The sequence below is a fragment of the Elaeis guineensis genome, chromosome 4 (genome assembly GCF_000442705.2).
Source record: "Elaeis guineensis isolate ETL-2024a chromosome 4, EG11, whole genome shotgun sequence".
Classification (NCBI taxonomy): domain Eukaryota; kingdom Viridiplantae; phylum Streptophyta; class Magnoliopsida; order Arecales; family Arecaceae; genus Elaeis; species Elaeis guineensis.
Window position 1 is genome coordinate 65,587,337 of NC_025996.2, and position 22,338 is coordinate 65,609,674.

A 22,338-nucleotide genomic window follows, 5' to 3' on the forward strand; every position below is an offset into this window, starting at 1 on the left:
CGGTAGCGCTTTGAGGCGACGACCAAGATAGTATTTTGAGGCGACCGACCCTTGGTCGTTGCCGACCTCTGGTCGTCGTCAATAATATTCAGTTGGCAATCTCATTCGAAATATAACATCCATCAGGCAATAGCTGTCTCTAGACTGATAAGACAACCACAACTGCTGCATCCCAAAAATCTCAAGCGGTAATCTCGTGCCTCACGAATTATGCTATGATCATGCGGGATCGTGCCAACTACTTGCCAACTAAAGCTCCACCTCTCCGCTATAAAAGAGACTCAAAGAAGACCTCCAAAAAAGATATACCATTATTCTGCCTCTCATGCTCTTTCTTTTGTTAAACGAGAGTTCTGACTTGAGCATTGGAGGGTCCTCATCGGAGCCATCTCCGATTATAGGATTTTTGTGTAGGTTACGCCTCCAGGAAGCCCGCCTTGCCGTCAACTCCAGCATCCCGGCATCGGACGAATTCTCACATCAATAAAATTGTTTTGATAGTGAGAGTTAACGGCCAATGTGTAGATCAGAAGCTTCATAGGTATGAAGATAGGGGTCGGAGCCGATGCAGTGATCAGCGATCGAAGTGTGGATCGAAGTGCAAGACAAAGGTTGCAGACGATAAAGATCAATGGCTGGGATGCTAGTTGGTGGCCGATGTGTGGATTAGTGATCGACTCATGGGTTAGCCACGATCGAAGGCTAGCCATGTTTTCAGTTCGGACATTAGAATTCTATCCATAATAATTACAATAGTACTATTATTGGCAATTAGTATTTTTATGGTATGATTTGAAATAATACAATTTTAATTCTCTACAAAATTATATGAGACAGTTGCGGTAGTTGGCCAATCCTAATTGATTGTGTTTGATAAGACATCTATAATTATGAATTTTATGCAATATATAAAATATGCTATCATGCGAGAGTTATCCAATCTCAACCAACTCATCACGGATGGTTGTGATTGGTCAAGCAGCCATCTCCAACGCATTAACTGGTTGCCAAAAAATTAATCTTGACTATTTGTTTGAAAATAAGCCATTCATGTTCATTTATAAATATACTTGAAAGCAATTACGAAAGTATATGAATCTTCTACTGTACATGCAATATACCATACGATACGGTGCATTATGCACACCATCCATCACATGATGAATGGTGTATCTGATCGTACACGACGTGCATCGCACAGCCTACTACACGTGCAGGTGTGCATACACAACAAAGGATCTACTCCCGTTACGAAATGCTAGAGTGCATTTCTCCATTTTTCATCACTATTTGATCACAAATTATATATAGAGACAAACCCAATTTGATTTTTAGTGATTTTTTTTGATATTTCTATTGTTTAAAAAAGGATAAAATATGAGAGTAATGAAATTCTCGCAATCAAAGGGAAGCATTAATTTTTACTTATACATGGTTTGATGTTTGATTAAATTGTCAAAACTAGCGGGACTTCTATCTCGTTTGGTATATATCAGGGCGGAGGGAGGATTATTCTGATTTCCGACTTGTATGTTGCTTCCTAAACCCAGCCTCAACCCATCTGAGTGCTGAGCCAACCTCAATCGGCTCGAATTGGAGTTAATTGAGCTCGATCACATCCTTCTGCTTGCCGAAACGGCTCTCGTCTCCAAAAACCCTAAAAACCCTCGTCCCTCATATCTCTCCCCAACGTCACTGCCGAAGCCAAAATGGCTATCGTCTCCTCCACCCTCCGCCAGCTGTCCCTTCTTCTCCTCCGCCCCTTCTCCACCACCACCACCACCACCACACCCTCCTCCCCCACTCCCATCTCCGTCTCTGTCGCCAAGTCCCGCCTCCGCAAGGAGTTCGATCCCGACCGCGCCGTTTCCATCCTATCCTCCGTCGCCGAACCCTCTGCCTCCCCTGTCTCCGCTCGCTTCGCCGTAGACCTCGCCGTCCGCCGCCTCGCCCGCGCCCGCCGCTTCGCCGATGTCGAGACCCTCCTCGAGTCCCGCAAGTCCGGCCCCCACGCGGCCAACGAGCCCTTCCTTGCCACCGTCATTCTCTCCTACGGCGCTGCTGGCATGATAGACCACGCCACCCGCACCTTCGACGATGTGCCCCGCCTCACCGCCGCCCCCCACTCCCCGGTCTCCTTCAACGCCCTCCTCTCCGCCTGCATTCGATCCAAGCACCCTCGTCGCGTCCCGCGTCTCTTCGCTGAGCTCTCCAAGAAGCACGGCATCGCCCCCGACGCCGTCTCCTACGGCATCTTTATCAAGGCCCTATGCCTCTCCGGTAAGTCCGGCAAGGCCTTCGAAATCCTCAAGGAGATGGTGGAGGAGAAGAAGCTCGAGCCAACCACTGTGATCTATACCACTCTTCTTGATTCACTTTACAAGGAAGGGAAGCCGGAGGCAGCCGAGGAGCTGTGGAAGGAAATGGTGGGCAGGGGATGCTCTCCTGATTTGACTGCTTATAATGTTAGAGTCATGTATCGAGCAGTGAATGGGAAGCCAGGGGAAGTTCTTGAGCTGATTCAGGAGATGGAGTCCGCTGGAGTGAAGCCAAACACCATCACGCATAATTATCTCATTACTTGCTATTCTGGTGATGGGCAGCTTGAGGAAGCTAAGAAGGTTTTCAAGGGTCTCAGGAAGAATGGTTGTGTTCCAAATGCCACGACTTTTAGGATTTTGTTGGCTCAATTATGTGATAATGGGGATTTTGAGGCAGGCCTGGAGGTTTTCAAGGATAGCATGAAGCATAATAAGGTTCCAGATTTCCGGACAGTGAGGCTTTTGGTGGAGGGTTTGGCGAAAGGGTCGAAGGTTGAAGAGGCAAAGATGGTGATTAATGGGGTGAGGAAGAGGTTCCCGGAGCATTTAGTGGGTGGATGGACAAAGGTCGAGAAGTTGCTCGGTTTGAGTCAAGATGGACAAGCATCCGAGCAAGTAGAAGCTGCTTAGCAAATTCAAAATTGCAGGTATTGCATTGACTTATCTCTCTTGGTGGACTTATATTGGTAAATTGGAAGATTGGATTGGATTGGTAAACTCCGCTTTGAAAAGGTACATAACTTTTTGAAGTACCGAACTGCATCTTTCTTGAACTCTGCGATGTTAATTGTGAGCTTTCTGAGCACAAAGGCTGAATTACGGGGAAGATTGCAAACAAAACAATGTATTTTTCTTTTTCAATGCAAAAAGTGGTTTAACCGAATATTGCCTGTTGTGATGTGAGCTACTCTAATATAATTGGAGTTTCTTTTGTGCCTTCCTCTTGAGCATATTCTTTTGATTATTAGTCTCTGATCTTAAGATTCAAAAGGTTTCTTGAAACTATAATGATGATCAATATCTTGAATCTACCTTACATTATTAAACAGCCATGTCATGTTTTAGTTTTATTTTATGGTTTATGTGATGTAATCATGTAACTTAGTGTTTAGATTAGCTACTTACCATGCAACATTTTCTACACCCTGCCATTTTTAGGCCTTTATAGTGAGAGCATTGTTGCAAAAGATTATTCTCTACTAAGAGAGGAGGAAGGTAGAGAGGACTACTTGATATTTCCCTGTTCCATATAAAGATTAAAATGAAGTTTTAACATTTTCTTTAAAGTGATAATGCATGGTGGTAGACACGGAGACTGATCGGAAGATGTGTGCAAAAATATAACAAGGCATTATTGGATTTCTTGGTGGCATAAGGTAAAAGAACCATGCATCCTCAAATGCTACTTAAAATGTCAATCATGTCATGATGCCAAAATGTAAATGAAAACTGCCTAAGAATGAAGATTTCATAAAAAGGATGGATAATTTGCGAGAAGTTGATCTCAAATGATTGCTTTCTTCAGCTCAATATTCATTAGGTTTTTCCTTCCATTTCCATTCTTGCTTAGAAAGAGAGTTATACTTGAGGATAATAACAATATAAAGTGACAAACCACTGAAGGCTTATGAATTAAATTTTTCATTTCTTCTATAATAGTTTTACAAGGTAGCATTTATGTAGGAGAGAGCTGGCTTTTGCTATACTCCTAGGATGTTGGAATTAGAGGAAGTGGAGGACTACAGCACAAATTTTGGATGTGCACATAATTTGCAACAAGGTATCTAGTTGGCACTCAGTCTTTTTTTTTTTTTTTCGAGGACATACTAGTGAAGTCATCATTAACACCTCTATATTTCTAATATATGATATACTTGAACACAGGCTGTATTTGTTAACAAGGGACTATAGATCAATGATCATTCAAGTTCTAGTTTTTCATTCATATGTACAATATGTTTTATTCAAGATTCTATAGTTGAGATGCTATAATTAAATTGAATCTTCAGTTGGAGGTGAGGCTTAATCTCATAATATGTTAAGAAGGGGAAGGCATGGGAACTTGCTAGAGAGGAAGTACTTGTTATTATTGTTATGAAGGCTTGAACTAGGATACCTAATAGATTGAGTTTGGTGGTTTGTAGGAGACTGCACATTTGCTATCTTTCTTGCTTGCTAATTTACATGGGGGAGACATGTTCGATGAAATTTGAGAAGAAATTCTATCAAGCTTGCTGTTTGACAAGGTATTCATATTGGGATGTGCAATTTTTTAAAACTCATAAGTTTGTTACTTGCATGGTTTTAAATGATAGCCACATTCGATGCCTTTAGGTTACGGTTGGTAGCTGGCAGTCTATTCGGATTGCTGATAATTTAATGTGGTAATCTGGATTACTGTATTTGGTATGGTAATCCAGATTGCCTTGGCAATCCAGATTGTCTTGGAGAGGGATGGCTATCCAAATTACCACTTCTTTGGAAATGTTGCAATAAAAATTTTGGACAAAATTATCCCTAAAAAAATCAGACAAAACCCATTGTCCAACCCTCCCTATCCCCCCCACCCCCCTCCGTGTGCGCCTCTGGTCAGCGGCTCCACCATCTCCCTTTGCTTGCCTGCGGTTCCTCCGCCCTTGTCTCCCACTATCCCCCTGTGGCTCTTCCATGCCCGTCCCTATCACCCCCACGGCTCCGCACACGCCTGCCCCCTCCCCACCTCTCTAGTGTCCACGGTTCCCCACACCCCTCGTGCCGCCACTTTCTCATACTACCATCATACCTACACCATTTCCGCCACTTCTCATCAGAGAAAAAATAGAGCACCCAGTCAAAATTATTTGGGGTATTTTGAAAATTTGATTTCACATTACCGATAATCTGATTGTCATACCAAACATGTCAATCAAGATTTTTAATAATTTTACTGCAACATTACCTGTGTACCAAACACAGTAATTAACATTGCTGACAATTTAATGGTGGTAATCTATTCTGAAAACAATCCACATTATCTTCCAATATTGCTTGGCGATGCATCAAATGCAACCTTAAGGTCCGTCTATGCACCCAACTTACCATTATGTTTTATGTTTGAGTATATAGGATAATATTGATCTATGAAGTAGCTTTGGATGTTGTCATATTAACAATGCTTTTAAAACTGGATCAGACTGGCCAATTCGATCAGTTGAACCGGGAAGGATACTTAAAGATGGTCAAAATCAGATGAACTAGTCAGACCACAGCTGGTTCGGTCAATTTTTTATGGATTTCTTTTTTTTTTTTTTTGGTTCATGCTAGGGCTGTTGTAATCCACTAATCACTTCAAGTCTTAGGTTTCAACTAGTCGCCCTCGCCATCCCTTCTTCCCCCAAAACCAGAAACATCCCTCCAATTCCTATGCCTCCACCCACCCCAAAATTGTCTTCCCTCACCCTTCAGACCCTCCCTTCTCTCCAAATCCACATTGACTCCTCCTTCCTCACCAAAAGATGGCCTGGAGGAGCTGAAGTCATCTGACTATGAAGAGGAGGAGAAGATGCCACAATTATGCCATTCCTATGTCCTAGTTCTACCCTCAAACCAATATTCCATTCAAAGGAGAATCATCAAACCTAGGGTTCCCACATGCCGAATCTTGACTCCTCTCCATGCCTCCAAATCTACCGTTCTCACTACCTTCAAATCAACCATGCTCTTCCCCTTTCCTATCATTCTTGAGTTGCTTCGTCTTGTTTCCACCACCATTTCGACCAAAGACCGAATCTTTACGGGTGCACAAGCTCTTCGGCACTTCCTCCAATCTAGGGTTTGGATCTTTACGAGACTTCTAAGGATGATCAGGGATTTGTCAAGGCAGAGGGAGAAGATTTGAATCAGAATGCGATAGGTGTTGTTGTCAAGGTGGGGTTGCTGGATCAGCCAAGTGGACCGGTTGACCTAAGAACCAAATTGCTTGCCAGTTTGCTGTCTGATCCCATTTTAAAAACATTTCATTATTAATAGTTCCCATTAACTAACAACATCTTATTTGATAGGATAACTTCATTTATTAGATTCAATACACACTCTTTGCTTTGGAATATTCTATCTCCTTTAGTTACTTTGAATTCTTAGAACACTCTTGTATGCTTTATCTTTTCTTGCTTGTTAATATTTTTCTCTTCTAATTAGCTGGATGGGCTCTAGCCTTCACCTTGCATCAAACAACAGAGAAAAGGGTATCCTTTAGGTTTCCTGTGTGCTCACTATTTAATTTTTTATTTACAAGTTTTGGGCTTCCTGGACCTTTGGTTGGTTCCCTTAGCGTAAGGCTTGTTGGCTAGCTTTTCGCTGCTTATAGACCTTCAACTATGGCTTTCATCAATGCAAATAGACTAAAAAGTTAAACTTAGGACTGCTTTTTAGACCTTTGAAAAGGGTAAAGGTAACTCGATAGGAGCTTTGTTGATTTTAAACTTATTAATCAATTTGACATCTCTTATTGGGCACGGTATTTTGGATGTTGTGCATTTGAATAGTTATCCATGAGGCATAATTCAAATATTTTATTGAAATTACAATTTTTAAATACCTTCTAGCTTTGTCTATGGTGTCTATGCTTATTGTGAATTTGTTAGCTCTCTACTTGATGTTCTATCATGAGGGGAAGATTGTACTAAATAATTTAAGATTTAGGAATCTTGTAAACGATGGCTTGTCAAATGGAGAAATAGTGACTATTGGCTATACTGGTAAGTCTGTGGAGTCATGCAGGGGCATCTACATGTGCCATGAGTGGCCTCATATAGCCTGCAGGATTGTGAAAGTCTGTTCAGTAGCTCACAAGAGGTACAAATTATTCATTCTTATGGGGAGGTCAACCAACCAGCAAATTGGTTGGTTAGTCATGCAAAACAATACTTCCACTTTTTTTAATAAATACATTTTGATGGTTTTCCTTATTACCTAGGATCATGGTTTGTTGTACTGCTCCGAATTGCTTGGTTTGGGGCATATCAAGCCATACCAGGGTGGACCAGCATGTTTTCAGCCCTTAGTTCAAGACACTAGCAAGGGAGGAGAAGGAAAGAGGAGTTTTTTTTTTTTTCTTTTTTCTTTGTGGGGGGGGGGAGAATGAGAGAGAGGGAGAGGGACGGTCATGGCTAGAGGAGAGTCAGAGAGGGGTGGTGGAAGGGCTCTGCTTTCCGATTCCCCTGTTTTGTTTGAAACAAGAGAACCAGAGATTCTTTTTTTATTTTGAAAAGTTTGAGTGAAGTCAGCAAAGTAGTTGCCCTCATATTGTACCGACATCAAGGGAGGGGTGACATTTGTTGCTTACCTAAATGATTTCTTCCTATAAAAACTTAAGCATGCCCAATAAAAAGTTTTGTTTGTTTTTACTTTCTTTTGTTAAGTAGATAATTTGATCTAGTAAACTTCATTGCACATTTTGTTTTATGATCCCTTGGCAAACTCTTAAGTTAGGAACTGATTGTTCTTTTTAACCTTTTTAGTTTCCACTAGGATATCTCCAAGAGGAAGCATTAGTATTGCACCTCAAATGGAGATGTTCTTTCATTGTAACCAAGAATCATCCCTTCTCTTCTTTCTAGTGGGTTTGTTATTTGCTTGTGCATGAAAGATTTTTAGTCGAACTTTTGCAGTTCTGTATAGCAGGACTGTAATTGTACAGTCATTTCGTTGGACATTGTTGAGAATACTATTGATATTATAAATACATTTTCTCATGCCACATCTTATTCAAATACTACTGCTTTAAGAGTTTTTTGGCTTGGTTGTGCAAGAGTGGGGGTTTTGAGGGTGTGGAGGTATTCAAGGATACAATGGAGTGGAATAAGGTTCCGGAACAATGAGACTGGCGGGGTTGGTGAAGGATTGAACATTGAGGCAGTAGTCTCTTTTCTGTCCATTTATTTATTTATTTTTTTGTCCCAGAAATTAAGCTTATGATTGTTTTCAAAAAACATCTTTCTGCTATATGGTTGCAGTACAGCTTCTTCCATAGGGAGTGGATCAGCTTTGGCAGGATTCCTCTATTGAAGATTGGAGGACTCCTGTAATAAAGTTTGAAGATGCTTTCCATATATTTCACAACTGCAGGAATATGGATCTTGTGGTATCTTCATATTGCTAGTGTTATTTGAAATCTTAACTTTGGCTTTCCTTCTTTGGAATAAAAATTTTCCAGTTTAACTGCAACAGAGTTCCTATTATGGTATAAGAGTTCCTATTATGGTATATTTTTGGGAGTATAAGTTCTGGAATGATAACATCAAGGAGAAATCAAAAGGCTGAAGACCATTTACTCAGCCCTCAGGAGAGGTCGTGCTCTTTGGTGTGCTTGCTGGTTTCCATTTATTGTAGGCTAGACTATTAACAATCTTTTCCCAGTTGATGGAAGATATAGCAGCGTAAATGTGGTGATATTGTGGCTCAGATAAAAAATAAGCATGGCTTAGATGCAAATGCTAATGTTGGTTGATACGAGGTATTGAATTCTTCATTTGGAATAGGAACCCTTAATTTGAAGGAAGAATTGTAGGGCAAGAGCTTGAGACAGAGCCAAGAAGGGCTCTTCCACGTTGACAGCATAGAGTTATCAGTCTTTCAGTGATGTTACAGATTGAGGCTTGAGTGTAGAAGTACTGGCATTGCATAAGTTCAGTTGGCAACTGTCATGCCCTTTTGTGGGAACCTGACTGGGAACCTGACTGATAAAGAAACCCTAAATTGCCATTTTTGAGGCAATGATTGACAACTGCTACAGGTTTCCGGAGTAGCTTCTTATTTTAAGTTCTTTTGCTACGATGGTTGAATATTAGCACTGCTTTGTAGAACTTGGACAAGGCCATATATCTTTCTTGCAATTGTTTCTCCATTTTAGTTAAATAGGGATGGTTTGTAGTAGCAGCAGCAGCTATTAAATTTTCTCAATGGAAGGTTGGATGAGGAATATATATAGATTTTTAGTGAGAACCTGTCTTTGATGATAAAATTTAAAATGATTGTGAAAATGCTATCCTGCAACCAACTTGAATTAAAGACAAGATTTTTATTTTCTTGGTCAACTTTTTTTTATTTTTTCTTTGAAAAAGGGCTAATAGATGAATGAATATATTTTTGCATGCATTTATGCATCGCTCTCTCCATGGCTTATTCTACATATGCTCTAGTGGATTTTGGAGCTCTCTTTGGTGAATTTCAAGGAATGTTGACATTAAGTTAGTAGATTTTGGTGAACCATGACCTCTTTTAAAGATTCTTAATGGATTTTAAGCATCAACAAAGACTTGCCATAACTAGGTGAAAGTGACTCGGACTCAGTATGGTGCATATTTTACACTGCAGAAGGCTGTAAAAATCTAGATAGCCACCACATCTATTGTTCATCTTCAGAGACCAAATACAGCATGTTTAGTGGCAGACACATAGCATCGCTTGTTGAATGGCAGCCGTCCATTTCAAGATTGATAATGTGGCTCCTATCTAGATCTATACAGCCCTTTGCTGTGCAAAACATGCACTGCAAAGGATCCCGGCTCAAACTACTGGTCATCCATAATTAAGGCTTTTAGTTCCCTTTCTAGTTTTAGTTTTTATTCTAATTAGCCTGCTAGACAGCTTTTAGTTTGCTTTTTTCATTTTTTTGGTTTCTACTTTCTATGTGTCGCTTTGAAGGTTATGCTGCCACTTCCCTACCTTTACTAGGTTCTCAATGGAGATGGAGAGAAGAAAGCAAGCTAAGCGGTCTTGATGATGGCGAGATGAGAGCAAGACAAACAAGGGTTAATACCGGTGATGATAATGCAGATTTGAGGTTGTGTAATATGGAGACATTATGGGAGAGAAATGTGCAAGGTATTGGATGTATATGCAAAGATGTTTCAAGATATTTATCACTTCGCTCATGACTCAGCCACCGGTCTAATTTGGTCTGGTTCAGTGGTCATAACATTGTTCTTAATCAACAATCAATGTGAGAGATGAAGGAAGCGTCCATCAAAATCTTTACTTATCCTCCTTTTTGATATTGTACAGAGGTTCAAGTAGGAGTGTGTCTAACTTCTCTAAATAATTTTACATCAAAAGAACTTCTCTAAATAATGAATATGCAAAATAAAACAATAAAACAATAGATGATGTGGCAATCATATGGAACTGATTTCTATGGTTTTCAAAGTTAGTTTATTTTTTTAGATTGGTGAGATCCTTCCTCTCTTATTTGTTTATTGGGTAGGAGATTCGGACATCTAATAATGTAATAAAACATAGATGTTGTACCAATTAGATATAACTTTTTGTGAGGCTTGTAGCAGGTATATGTTTAATCCCATATAAGTGTACTTTTGGAAGGCCTTGTATCTTTGAGCAAAGATTTTTATTAGTAACTTCATGTTAGCAACTTTTAATGAGTTTTAGGTTTATTACAAATGGTATCAGAGTTAACCCAGTTGATGGCATATAGATTTTGAGACTAACCATGAGCTGGTTGTCATTGGACCTTTCCACTGGTGAGGATGCTAGGACTTATATATGAGTTAATTTGATGCACACTTTAAGTTATATCTATCATGAAGGAAATTTACACAATATTCTTTAGACAGCATTTACATCCAAATGACAGCCTTATATGTGTACATGAAAATTGAATATTAATGAAAACTTTCTAAGCGACAACCTATATATATGTTCGTCAAATTAGAATACAAATGAAAATTTTCTTCAGGGTAGATTTTTCTTAACTCTAATATCACCATTTCACTTTTCACATAGGCTCCAAATAGAGAAACATGCATAAAGGGATAGTTAGAGGGATAAATACTATGAGAAACTGTTGAATGATCTGGTTGGAAGGTACTTGATAAGCTCTAACATCAGTTTGGTGGCATTAATTTGATGGCACAAAGTTATCTTGCTCTAATCCTAGTCTAGCTAGATCATCGAAATGCTGACTGGCAGGAGTCACTTGGCCCTGTTTTAGAAAGTTGATATGGAAAAAATGTTTCTGAAAAAATAGTTTATATGAAAATATTTGACATTTGGTGGTAATATCCTCAAAGTTCTATTATTCTCTGCTATTGAGTGATGCTTGGTGACACTATTTTCGTGCAAATGGAAAAAATTCCTCTCTAACATGGTAAAAGGGGATTGGTTTGACGAGCAAGGACTAGTTGAAATATGGGGATGGTTGATTGAGTTGCCCAGGGGGCATCGCATGGATTGGAGGAAATTTTTGGGTACACTGACCAGTGGCCTAAGTGAACTGTTCTCCTATCGATGTATTTAAGTGTTCGAATTCTTTAAGATTCTTGCTCGCTGTAACCAGTCCCTAAAATCTAGTCGTCTTGGAGGTTGTCTACGCTATTTGGTTCAAAAGAGGATTCCGTTGGAGAAGTCAAAAACTCAATATGGGGGCACTAGACTTATGAAATACCATGGAGGAGAACATGTGCATCCATGAGGGAATAAAAAATTTTCAAATAATTTTTTCTGTCAATGTATTTTTCAGCTTTGATTGATATCTTTTAGTCTCGCATCGGGGGTAAAAAAAATTTTTTAGTTTATATGAGAAAAAAATTTGTTTAAATTTTTAATAGTATTTGAGGGGATTTGAAGAAAAATTTATTTGAGATGTAGGTGTGAGTACATTGGGCTCTTTAACTTCTGAACCGGTTTATTTATGAACTGACAGATTAATAAAAAGTAGAAGTGACTGATAGAAATTTTTTTTAGATTTCTTGACTTATGTTTATTCCAACATGTCCAGAGAGTTGCAGCCACAACGGTGAATACATCAGAAAATTTCATTCTCTACGAAAAACAGAGATCTGAGAGACTTGAGGGGCGTTGGAAAACACCCAAAAGATGATACATCACCACCTCCCAAATTGTATTGGAAATTGAGCGCTGATTAAGATATGATGAGGGGATTCAAAAACCTGAGATGGAAAACAAGAAGTTTTTAGAATCCTGTGGCCCTATTTTTTATCCGAGAGAAATTTTTTTGTACACCACCGGTAGCATAGAAAATTCGTCGTGGAGCACGTTATCTCATCGGATCGCGTAGTCTTATTTTTTTAATATATATTTAATATTTATTTAATATTTATAATTTTATTTTTTTATTTAAAATTTTAAATAATAATAATATTTTTTAAAAAAAAATTATGATATTTTTTATCGATATTATGACATTCTGCATTAAAATTATAATTTTTTTCATAGATTATCATAATTTTTTTAATAATATCATAAAAAATATATATATTTTTATCATACAAAAAATTAACAAAAATATCTTTAGTTATTCTATAAAAAAATTATGATATCCTATATAAAAAATCATAATTTTAAGACAAGATCTATAATATCGGCACATGATGTCATAATTTTTTAGAAAAAAAAGATATTTTTTTATTTAAAATTTTAAATAAAAAAATAAAATTTTAAATTTTAAATATGTATTGGAAGTAACAACTACGTGATTTAATAAAATAAAGCGGTGTGGTCTATATCAAATTTTTTGCACTGCGAGTGGTGTACAAAAAAATTTTTTTTTATCTAAAACGCCTAACAACGCCCGACATCATCCCATTCGAAATCTTCATGGGCGTATTTGGTTGGCGGTATAACCCACAAAATGAGGTGGAATAAGGCTTTTAATCTATAAGTAGATGAAATCAAATAATATTACTCTATTCCACAAAAATATTAGAGACCTTGCACCGTGAAATAGAAAATCTTATCGTCTAATTATCTTTTGACGAGTCCTTTATCAAAATAATTTTAAAAAAAATTATTTATAAAAATAATATAATTTTAAATTTATTTACAAAGCTAATACAAATTTTATAAAATATTATTTAAAATAATATTTTATAGTATCACATCAGCATCTCTTTTTCATATGGACGATGAATAAAAAAAAAATTAAATTCATCATTTCAAATGGTATTTTTGAAAATGTCATTTTAAATGGTATCTTTGAAAACGCCATTTCAAATAATATTTTCAAAAACATCATTTGATGGCGAGTTTAATTATTTATTTTTTTTAAAAAAATAAAATTAAATAAAATTTTAAATTTTAAATTTTAAAAAAAATTAAAATTTTAATTTTGATTCAAATAAAAATTATCATTTCAAATTAGTATCCTCATTTCAAATTATTTTTTTTAAAAAATATCTGAAAAAAATAAAAAATATCATAAAAAAATTAAAAAAAATTGAAAAAAATAAAAATTATAATTATAAATTTTAACAAAATAAAAATTTTAATTTTAATTCAAATAAAAATCATCATTTCAAAAACAATCTCCTTTTTTAAAAAAATATCCCGAAAAAATATCTTAAAAATTAAAAAAAAATACTATAAAAAAAGAAAAAAATAAAAAAAATAAAAATTATAATTTTGAATTTAAAAAAAATAAAAATTTTAATTTTAATTCAAATAAAAAATATCATTTCAAATTACTTTCCCCATTTCAAATTAATTTTTTTAAAAAAATATCTCAAAAAAATATCATAAAAAAATAAAAAATAGAAAAAAATAAAAACTATAATTTTAAATTAAAAAAAAATAAAATTTTTAATTTTAATTAAAATAAAAAACATCATTTCAAATTAATTTTCCCATTTCAAATTAATTTTTTCAAAAAATAATTCAAACAAAAGAAAAAATACCTAAAAAAATGCTATAAAAACAAAAAAAATGGGAAAAATGGGAAAAAATTAAAATTAAAATTTTAAATTATAAAAAAATAAAAATTTTAATTTTAATTCAAAAAATTAAAAAAATAAAAATTACGATAAAAAAAGTAAAAAAATGGGAAAAAAATTATAAATTATAAATTAAAATTAAAAAAAATAAAAAGTATAACTTTAATTTAAATAAAAAATATCATTTTAAATTACTATCTCCATTTTAAATTAATTTTTTTATTAAAAAATCTCATAAAAATAACTCAAGAAAATAAAAAAATTTAAAAATATCATTAAAAAAATAAAAAAAAATTAAAATAAAAAATACCAAAAGAAATGATGTTTTCAAAAATGCCAAAAGAAATGATGTTTTCCTTGCTTAAGACAAAAAAAAAATCCCTCTTCTCCCTCTTCTCCGACGTCTTCCTTCTCCGCATCTTCCTTCTCCTCTCTGGCGGCATGGCGGTGAGCTTCGGTGATGGTGAGCTTCCTCTTCTCTTTTTCCTCTTCCTCTCTCTCTCCCTTTTCTCTTTCTCTTCCTCTCTCTCTCTCCTTCTTTTCCTTGGCCCACCGACGACAGCCATCGATGGCGAACCCGCATGCCCCCCCATGTCGTTGGCCCGTCAGTGGGCCGACGGCGGCCGCCCCGCCCCTCCCCTTCCCTTGGCCTGCCACCCGCCCCTCCCCTTTTCTTGGCCGGCCGCCCCGCCCCTCTCCTTCCCTTGGCCGGCTGCCCCGCCCCATCCCCACCAGCGGCGGCCCCTCCCCGCCTCCCCTTCCCTTGGCCGGCCGGCCGCCCCTCCCCTTTTCTTGGCCGGCTGCTCCACCCCTCCCCTTCCCTTGGCCGGCCACCCCGCCCCATCCCTCCCCAGCGGCAGCCCAAGCAGCAGCAGCAGCCCCTCCCCAGTAATTTCAATGCTCATTTTAAAAATGTACAGCTGAAAAGAGAAGTATAGCAAGCAGGAAGCACTCATCAAGTTCGCAAGTTCAACTATATCATGGATAGGATCAGAACAGTGAATGAAGAGGCTTGGAGCTGGTTGTCTGAGTTAGAAAAGGAGAAGTGGACGTTGGCACATGATGACGGCCTGCGCTATAGTGTCTTAACTACAAATTTATCGAAGATTTTTAATAGTATTTTACGAGGAGCTAGAAATATGCCAATTACAGTTTGTGTTCCAATAACGTTTTACCGTCTTGTGAAATACTTTAATACGAGGCATGCCCAAGCCTTGAGATATGTATAGGAGAATCCAAATAATCTTTTTACTCCTCATGTTGCAATTAAGATTGCTGAAAATTAAGTACAGCTAACCAGCACCGAGTAACAGCATTCAACCTTCAAAGAGGCATATATGAAGTGCTTACGAGGAGAGTAAGCGCAGGGTTACGTGGTAGAGAAAATTTTCATACTGTTACTTTAACTGAAAGAAAATATTCTTGTGGAAAGTGGACCATGTACAATATCTATGTTCACACGTTTTAGCTGTGTGCCAAGAAATTGCTGTATATTTTAGTGGGTTTGTGGATGATGCATATACAATTACAGCATATATGAATGCTTGGAGTGGCGAGTTTAATCTATTACCACATGAAGATTATTGGATGCATACACGTATGTTCAAATGTATTCCTGATCATCATCATTTGAGACCCAAGCAGAAAGGCAGACCAAAGTCAATAAGACTGCGAAATGAAATGGATGATAGGCAAACAAGAAGTAAGAATCATTGTAGTATTTGTAAGGAACAGGGTCATGATCGTCACCGCTGTCCTAGAATACTTCAACACACTTCAACTTCAAGCAGTGGAAGAAATTAAAGACTCCAAAGATATATTTTCAATATTATTTTATGTATTTATGTGGGATATTTTACATATTTATGTGGGATTGTAATTTTAATGTTGCTTTCTATCCGAAGATGAACTGTATTATGTATTTAAGTGGTTTTATATGACAATATTATGTTTAAAATATATTTCTCATAAAATGAATGGCTACCATATTTTTCATGCTCTAACACACTTGGGATAATATCATTATTTTAGATTCATTAGCGTGCTATGGCTTACGATCCACGGTATCCAGGCCCTCGAGACACGAGTATTCTTACATTGCAGGAGCACCATCGGTCACAGACTATTTTAGATGGCGGCGTAAGCATTTCAATCCTACTCTTATTATTAATATTTTTTTTAAAATCATATACATCATCTAATTATTATATCTTATTGCAGGAGCCCAGACACCTTAGACTAGATGATCCGATGCTGACTTCTAGAGGACAGAGCATATCCCACTTAGAGTGGTAGATTATTTGCAATATCTTAGATTCTATGGAATGTATCGGATTGGTCACATACAGATGGATGTTGGTCTTATTACTGTCTTACTTGAGAGATGGCATCCAGAGATACACACATTTCATCTTCCATTCGGTGAGGCGACCATCACATTACAGGATGTCAGCATTCTTACCGGACTACCAGTTGATGGCAATCCAGTTACCAAAGTTGATCCCACGCTTATCTTTTCGGAGTGATAGGCTTTATGCTTACGATTGTTAGGGTTTAAGCCCGACGTCCAGTTTTTCGATCATTTACGACTCCGGATAGAGTGTTTGGATGATCGTTATCGATATTTTCACATTAGGGATAATGCACCAAAGAAGATGGTGCAGCAGTATGTCAGGGGTCAGGTGCTGCGATTGCTTGGTGGTGTTCTATTATCTTATACTTCATCGAACAAAATGAAGTTAATATTTTTGCCATTATTGGAGGATTTAGAGTTCGTTCATAGGCTCAGTTGGGGCAGTGCAGTACTAGCTTGCTTGTACAGGGCTATGTGCCGGGATTCTTATGCTGACCAAAGTGAGATTGGTGGTTATCTTGTATTACTACAAGTATGTGAATTAAAAATTTATATTTTTAATATTTTTAAAAATTTAATATTGTAGCTTTGATTTGATATATCAGGTATGATTTTTTTTGAAATTTACAGATTTGGACATGGAAGAGGATGCTGACTATTAGTCCATTACGACGACAGTTGCTCGAGATGCCACCAAAATAGTATGACCCTGATATTCCATTTAGACTAGACAGACCATTGAGATATAGGTATAAAAATATTGCTTCGTTTACTTGAAATTTAGTATTGTTTTAAATCCAAAAAAAATTTATTTAACATGAGTAGACTGTCAAGCAGATGGAACGTTGCATTCAACATTCATCATGTATCGACGAGAGTGGCATGGATTTATAGGTACAGTTGGATACATTAGTTGATATACATAGACAGATAAATTTTATTTATTTATAAATATTATTTTACAGTATTCATAATCTATTAAAATTTTAGCTTACTAATTTTTTTTATTTTAACTTTGTCAGTTTTTATGAGAGCCATATACACATGAGATATTAGCTATATTGCCGCAGATATGTACAATTGGACATGACATATGGACTGCTAGGGTGCCACTTATTTGTTTTGATGTGGTAGAGTGGCATCTTTCTGATCGTGTCCTACGGCAGTTTGGTCAGATTCAGGGCATCCCAGAGCAGTTTGATACCAGCCAGAGATTTCATCGTATTGATCGATGAGGGAGAGCTCGTGTTGACTGACGTATCAGACATACAGAGTATATTGATATTTGGGATACACGTCAAGAACACATTATTCATAGTGATCCCATTTTGAAAGGTCGTTCATATACCAAGGACTACATGGTTTAGTTTTTTAGCATTACAGTGCGAGTCATTGAACAGCCTCGGTATGCAGTTCTCGGATATGAGGATGAGAGTTCTGCTGTGCATCTTTTGGTAAAACTATAAAAATTAGTTTATATTATTTATGTTATATTTTTATTTTATATTTTACAGTATATTACTAATTTTATTTTTATTATGTAGACTGATTCTATGTCGGATCTTGTGTTGGACGCTCATCGTGCTTTATCTATGACTGATGAGGACGAACGGATTCGGATACTGCGTGAGATAGAGAGAACAAGTTTCGAAATATTGGTGGTGATTGGTGTTGACCCATATAGCTGTGCACCTTGGTATGGAGCAGTCGATGCACCAGATATGAGATATACGCCGTCACCATATGTTCCACATATGCCATCACCGCATATTCCGCAGATGTCATCACTAGATGCTGCACAGATGCCACCACCTTTTGATCCACAGATGGCAGCGTCTTCTTCTTCCTACATTCCCAGATGACATCACCGGGTACCAGTTGGCCACATGAGTATGACACTTTCTTTTCAGGCCCATCCGTATATCCAGATGAGAGGGTTGAGGGGGTCGCTCGGTCCGTAGATGATCTGACAGCATCAGTTATTCCTGAGCAGCATGACCAGTAGACCTCCACTGATATAGGGGAGGAGCCATCACAGCAGGAGCAGCCGTTGAGGACCTTCCTGAGAAGGTCTAAGCGACCACGGGCACCACAACGTCCTTGTGGGACTTAGTATTTTTTAGATTTGTAGTTAGTATTTTCGAAACTTTTATTATACTATTTTTTGTACACTTAACAATTTTATTCTATTTTATATTATTAATTATTGATTTTATTTTATATTATTTAATTTTAAGTGATCGGATATTATGCTTTGTGGATATGAATACACATACTCTCATGTATCTCAAAATATTAGGAGAGAAAAAGTTATGCTAAAAGGACTATAGAAATTATAATGCAAATAATAATAATATATCAGATAATTTAATTATATTTCTTAAAATATCTAAAAATAAGCTAAATCAGACAAATCGGTGGGGAACTATCAAAGTTCAAGCCAATTTTTCGATAAATAAGATGAATCAGACTGTACTGGTACATCTCGATCTGGTACGGACACGAACAGCTATATACAGTGCGGTATGGGCCGGTATAGGATGGTAAGATTTTGGTATGTTGCCCAGCTATGCAACCCAAGATGGAGGGTGAATTGAATTTTTAAAAATTTAAAGTTAATTTAGAACCACAAGGATTAAGTAATAATAAGCAAGTTATATGTAGTAAGTGATTTAAGCAAAGTGTAGAAATGAGATGCAAAAATGCAAGAAAATAAAAAAATTTAGATAGAGAGCAAGTAAGTACATCACAAACAATCAAGATTTATAGTGGTTCGATGTCAATCTTGCATCTACATCCACTCCCCAAGCTCCTACTTGAGAATTTAAATTCACTAAAACGTATTCAACAAGAATACAATGTCGGTACCTCCGACTCTAGCTATCCCAAGCTAGAACACTTGTTTCTCAGATACAAGCCAACCCAATACAATCTAATTCAAGGTTCGAATCAATCTATCCAAGTTTTGGAACCCTTTCAAAACTAAAAATCAAGATAAAAATAGAGTATAAGAGTTAATGACAAAGAAATACAAGTTTAGCTCCTTTAATGAGCAAATAAAATTTTAAGTACACTTTACACAATAAGGAAGAAGCTTTTCTAATTTTTCTCAAGGTTGTTGAAGACTTGAATGAGCTCTTGAGGGGTTGGTGAATTTAAAATGAAAGCTTCTTTTGCTTGAAGAGGACTTTTTGCTTAGGACTGAAATGAATGCTTGAAATACAATAAATCTTTTTTCAAACCAAAATCATTAGTAACTTCCTCAAATATTTTGTAATCATCAAAAGAAATTCATAAAGCAATATGGTACATTATGGTGCTTTTACCAACCGCTCGATGTGATGCGGTTTGGGCTGCTATAAGTCGTTATGGGGATGATACGGATTGATTTTCTATTTTTTTTAAATTTATTTGAATTAAAATTAAAATTTTTATTTCATTTTCTCTTCTTTTAATTAAAATTTATTTTAATTAAATTTAAAATTTTTATTTTTTTAAACTTTAGAATTATAATTTTTATTTTTTTTATTTTTTTATTTTTTTCTATTTTTAAAATTTAAAATTTATATTTTTCTATTTTTTTGATATTTAAGCCCATTTTTGAAAACATCATTTCAAGTGATCGGATATTATACTTTGTGGATATGGATACACAGAGTCTTATGTGTCTCATGTGTCTCATCTGTCTCATGTGCCAAGGAAAAAGAGGGAGAGAGAGAGGAAGAGGAAAGAGAGAAGAGAGAGCTCACTGCCATCGGAGCTCGCCGTCGAAGCTTACCATTTTTTTTATTTTTATGGTATTTTATTTTTAGGTATTTTTTTCTTTGTTTGAAATATTTTTTTAAAAAATTAATTTGAAATGGAGAAAGTAATTTGAAATGATATTTTTTATTTGAATTAAAATTTTAATATTTTTTAAATTCAAAATTATAATTTTTATTTTTTTTCATTTTTTATGGTATTTTTTTATTTTTTTAATTTTTTAAGATATATTTTTTTGGGATATTTTTTAAAAAAAATTAATTTTAAAAGGAGATTGTAATTTGAAATGATGATTTTTATTTGAATTAAAATTATTTTTTTTTAAATTTAAAATTATAATTTTTATTTTTTTCATATTTTTTCTTTTTTTATTTTATTTTTTTTTAATTTTTTAAGGTATTTTTTTGAGATTTTTTTTAACAAAATTAATTTTAAAAGGGGATTGTAATTTGAAATGATGTTTTTTATTTGAATTAAAATTAAAATTTTTATTTTTTTAAAATTTAGAATTATAATTTTTATTTTTTTTTCAATTTTTTTCCCTTTTTTCTTTTTTTATGGTGTTTTTTTACACCAATTTTTTTCTTTTTTTAGATATTTTTTAAAAAAATAATTTGAAATGGGGTTACTAATTTGAAATGATGATTTTTATTTGAATCAAAATTAAAATTTTAATTTTTTTAAAAAATTTAAAATTATAATTTTTATTTTTTTCTATTTTTTTTATTTTTTTCTATTTTTTGATAAATAAATAATTAAACTCACGATCTCAAATGGTGTTTTTGAAAATACCATTTCAAATGGCATTTTCGAAAATATCATTTCAAATGGCGAGTTTTTTTTTTTTTTGTTCGTCGTCCATGTGGAAAAAGGATGCTGACGTGGCACTATAAAACGTCATTTCAAATGATGTTTTATAAGATTTACATTCGCTTCGTAAATAAGTTTAAAATTATATTATTTTTATAAATAATTTTTTTTTAAATTATTTTGATAAAGAACTCATCTTTTGACCCATATCTACTTTTTGACCTGACAAATAAAAATAAAATGATAATTATCGTTGTGTTGAAATCCATATCTAACACGAAATTCAATGTACTTTATTCTTTCAGCTGGTCTCTGTACTTATCCCGCTAACCAAATACTAAGGGAACCCATATTCGCCAGTATAAACAATGTCTTATTACAAGATATTAACCTTGAAAATTTATTGCGCACCAAGCTCTTTGTCTGCCCTCCTAGACATCAGCCCAGGGCTTCTTGTGAGATATAGTTTCTCCTTCTCATCAAGTCATACTACCACAGCTAATCTACTCGAGATAAAGAGTCTTGTAAGATTAAAATAACTTGTGATAACCTATATAGAAACCTTCTTCGTTCTAAAAACCTCCCATCCATAGCTTCCCTCCAATTAGGGAGAAAAAATAAAATTCTTAATTTGCTGTATCTTTTCAAACATATATTTTATAGAGAACTAGGGATAAATTTCTAATTCTACTTTTAACTTAAAAGTAGCTCTCCAGTTAAATTTTATGTAAACATAGCTCCTCATTTCAAACATAAATTAAAAGTAACTCTCCATTTTTGGCTGAAATTACCCTTATACCTTTATGCAATAAGATAGTATTCCTTTACAATAAAATAGTATTATATTATATTAGTGCAGTATTACAATAAGGTGATATTACATTACAATAAAGCAGTACTATTTTATAATAGCATAGTATTATTTTATAATAGTGCAGTATTACATGATATTAGTGCAGTATTACAATAAAACAGTATTTTTTTCTTTACAATAACGCAGTATTACATTACAATAAGATAGTACTATTTTATAATAGCGCAGTATTATTTTATAATAGTATAGTATTACTTTATAATTACAGAGATAATTCAGTTATTTCATACCATTTGAGGAGCTGCTTTTAAATTATGTTTCAAATGAGGAGTATTTTTTACTTCAAACTTAAATGAAGAACTACTTTTAAGTTTAAACTTAATTGAAGATTTTTCATTAGTTTATCCTATATTTTATGCATTAGAAAGGTAAAAGAATATAAAAGCCTTTTTATATCTGGATTATATTGCCCTAGGCTCCCAGGCAGACACCAAATTAACTTGATGGTAAGCGATGAAGCAGAGGTGTTGGAGTGCAATGTTGGTTGGAACCTGC

The 22,338-nt window shown here is 35.3% G+C and overlaps 1 protein-coding gene across 5 annotated transcripts; it reads left to right on the forward strand.

The window, feature by feature from the left end:
* Positions 1-1,618: 1,618 nt before the first annotated feature.
* Positions 1,619-10,310, forward strand: LOC105033129 (pentatricopeptide repeat-containing protein At2g18520, mitochondrial). 5 transcript variants are annotated; one of them, XR_012140992.1, is made up of 3 exons: positions 1,619-2,968; positions 4,005-4,101; positions 10,035-10,310. XR_012140992.1 is itself a non-coding variant. In XM_010907803.4 (2 exons), the coding sequence occupies exon 1, from the start codon at positions 1,710-1,712 to the stop codon at positions 2,949-2,951; it is 1,242 nt and encodes a 413-aa protein (XP_010906105.2). In that variant the 5' UTR covers positions 1,619-1,709; the 3' UTR covers positions 2,952-2,968; positions 10,005-10,310. The 5 variants fall into 5 exon arrangements, 4 of the variants coding, with proteins under 4 accessions (XP_010906105.2, XP_010906104.2, XP_073112720.1 ...); XM_010907803.4 differs by lacking the exon at positions 4,005-4,101 and having other exon boundaries at positions 10,005-10,310; XM_010907802.4 differs by lacking the exons at positions 4,005-4,101; positions 10,035-10,310 and adding an exon at positions 8,315-8,555.
* Positions 10,311-22,338: the final 12,028 nt, after the last annotated feature.

Coding starts and splice junctions, on each gene's coding strand:
- LOC105033129 (XM_010907803.4), top strand. CDS start 1,710: ATGGCTATCGTCTCCTCCACCCTCCGCCAGCTGTCCCTTCTTCTCCTC.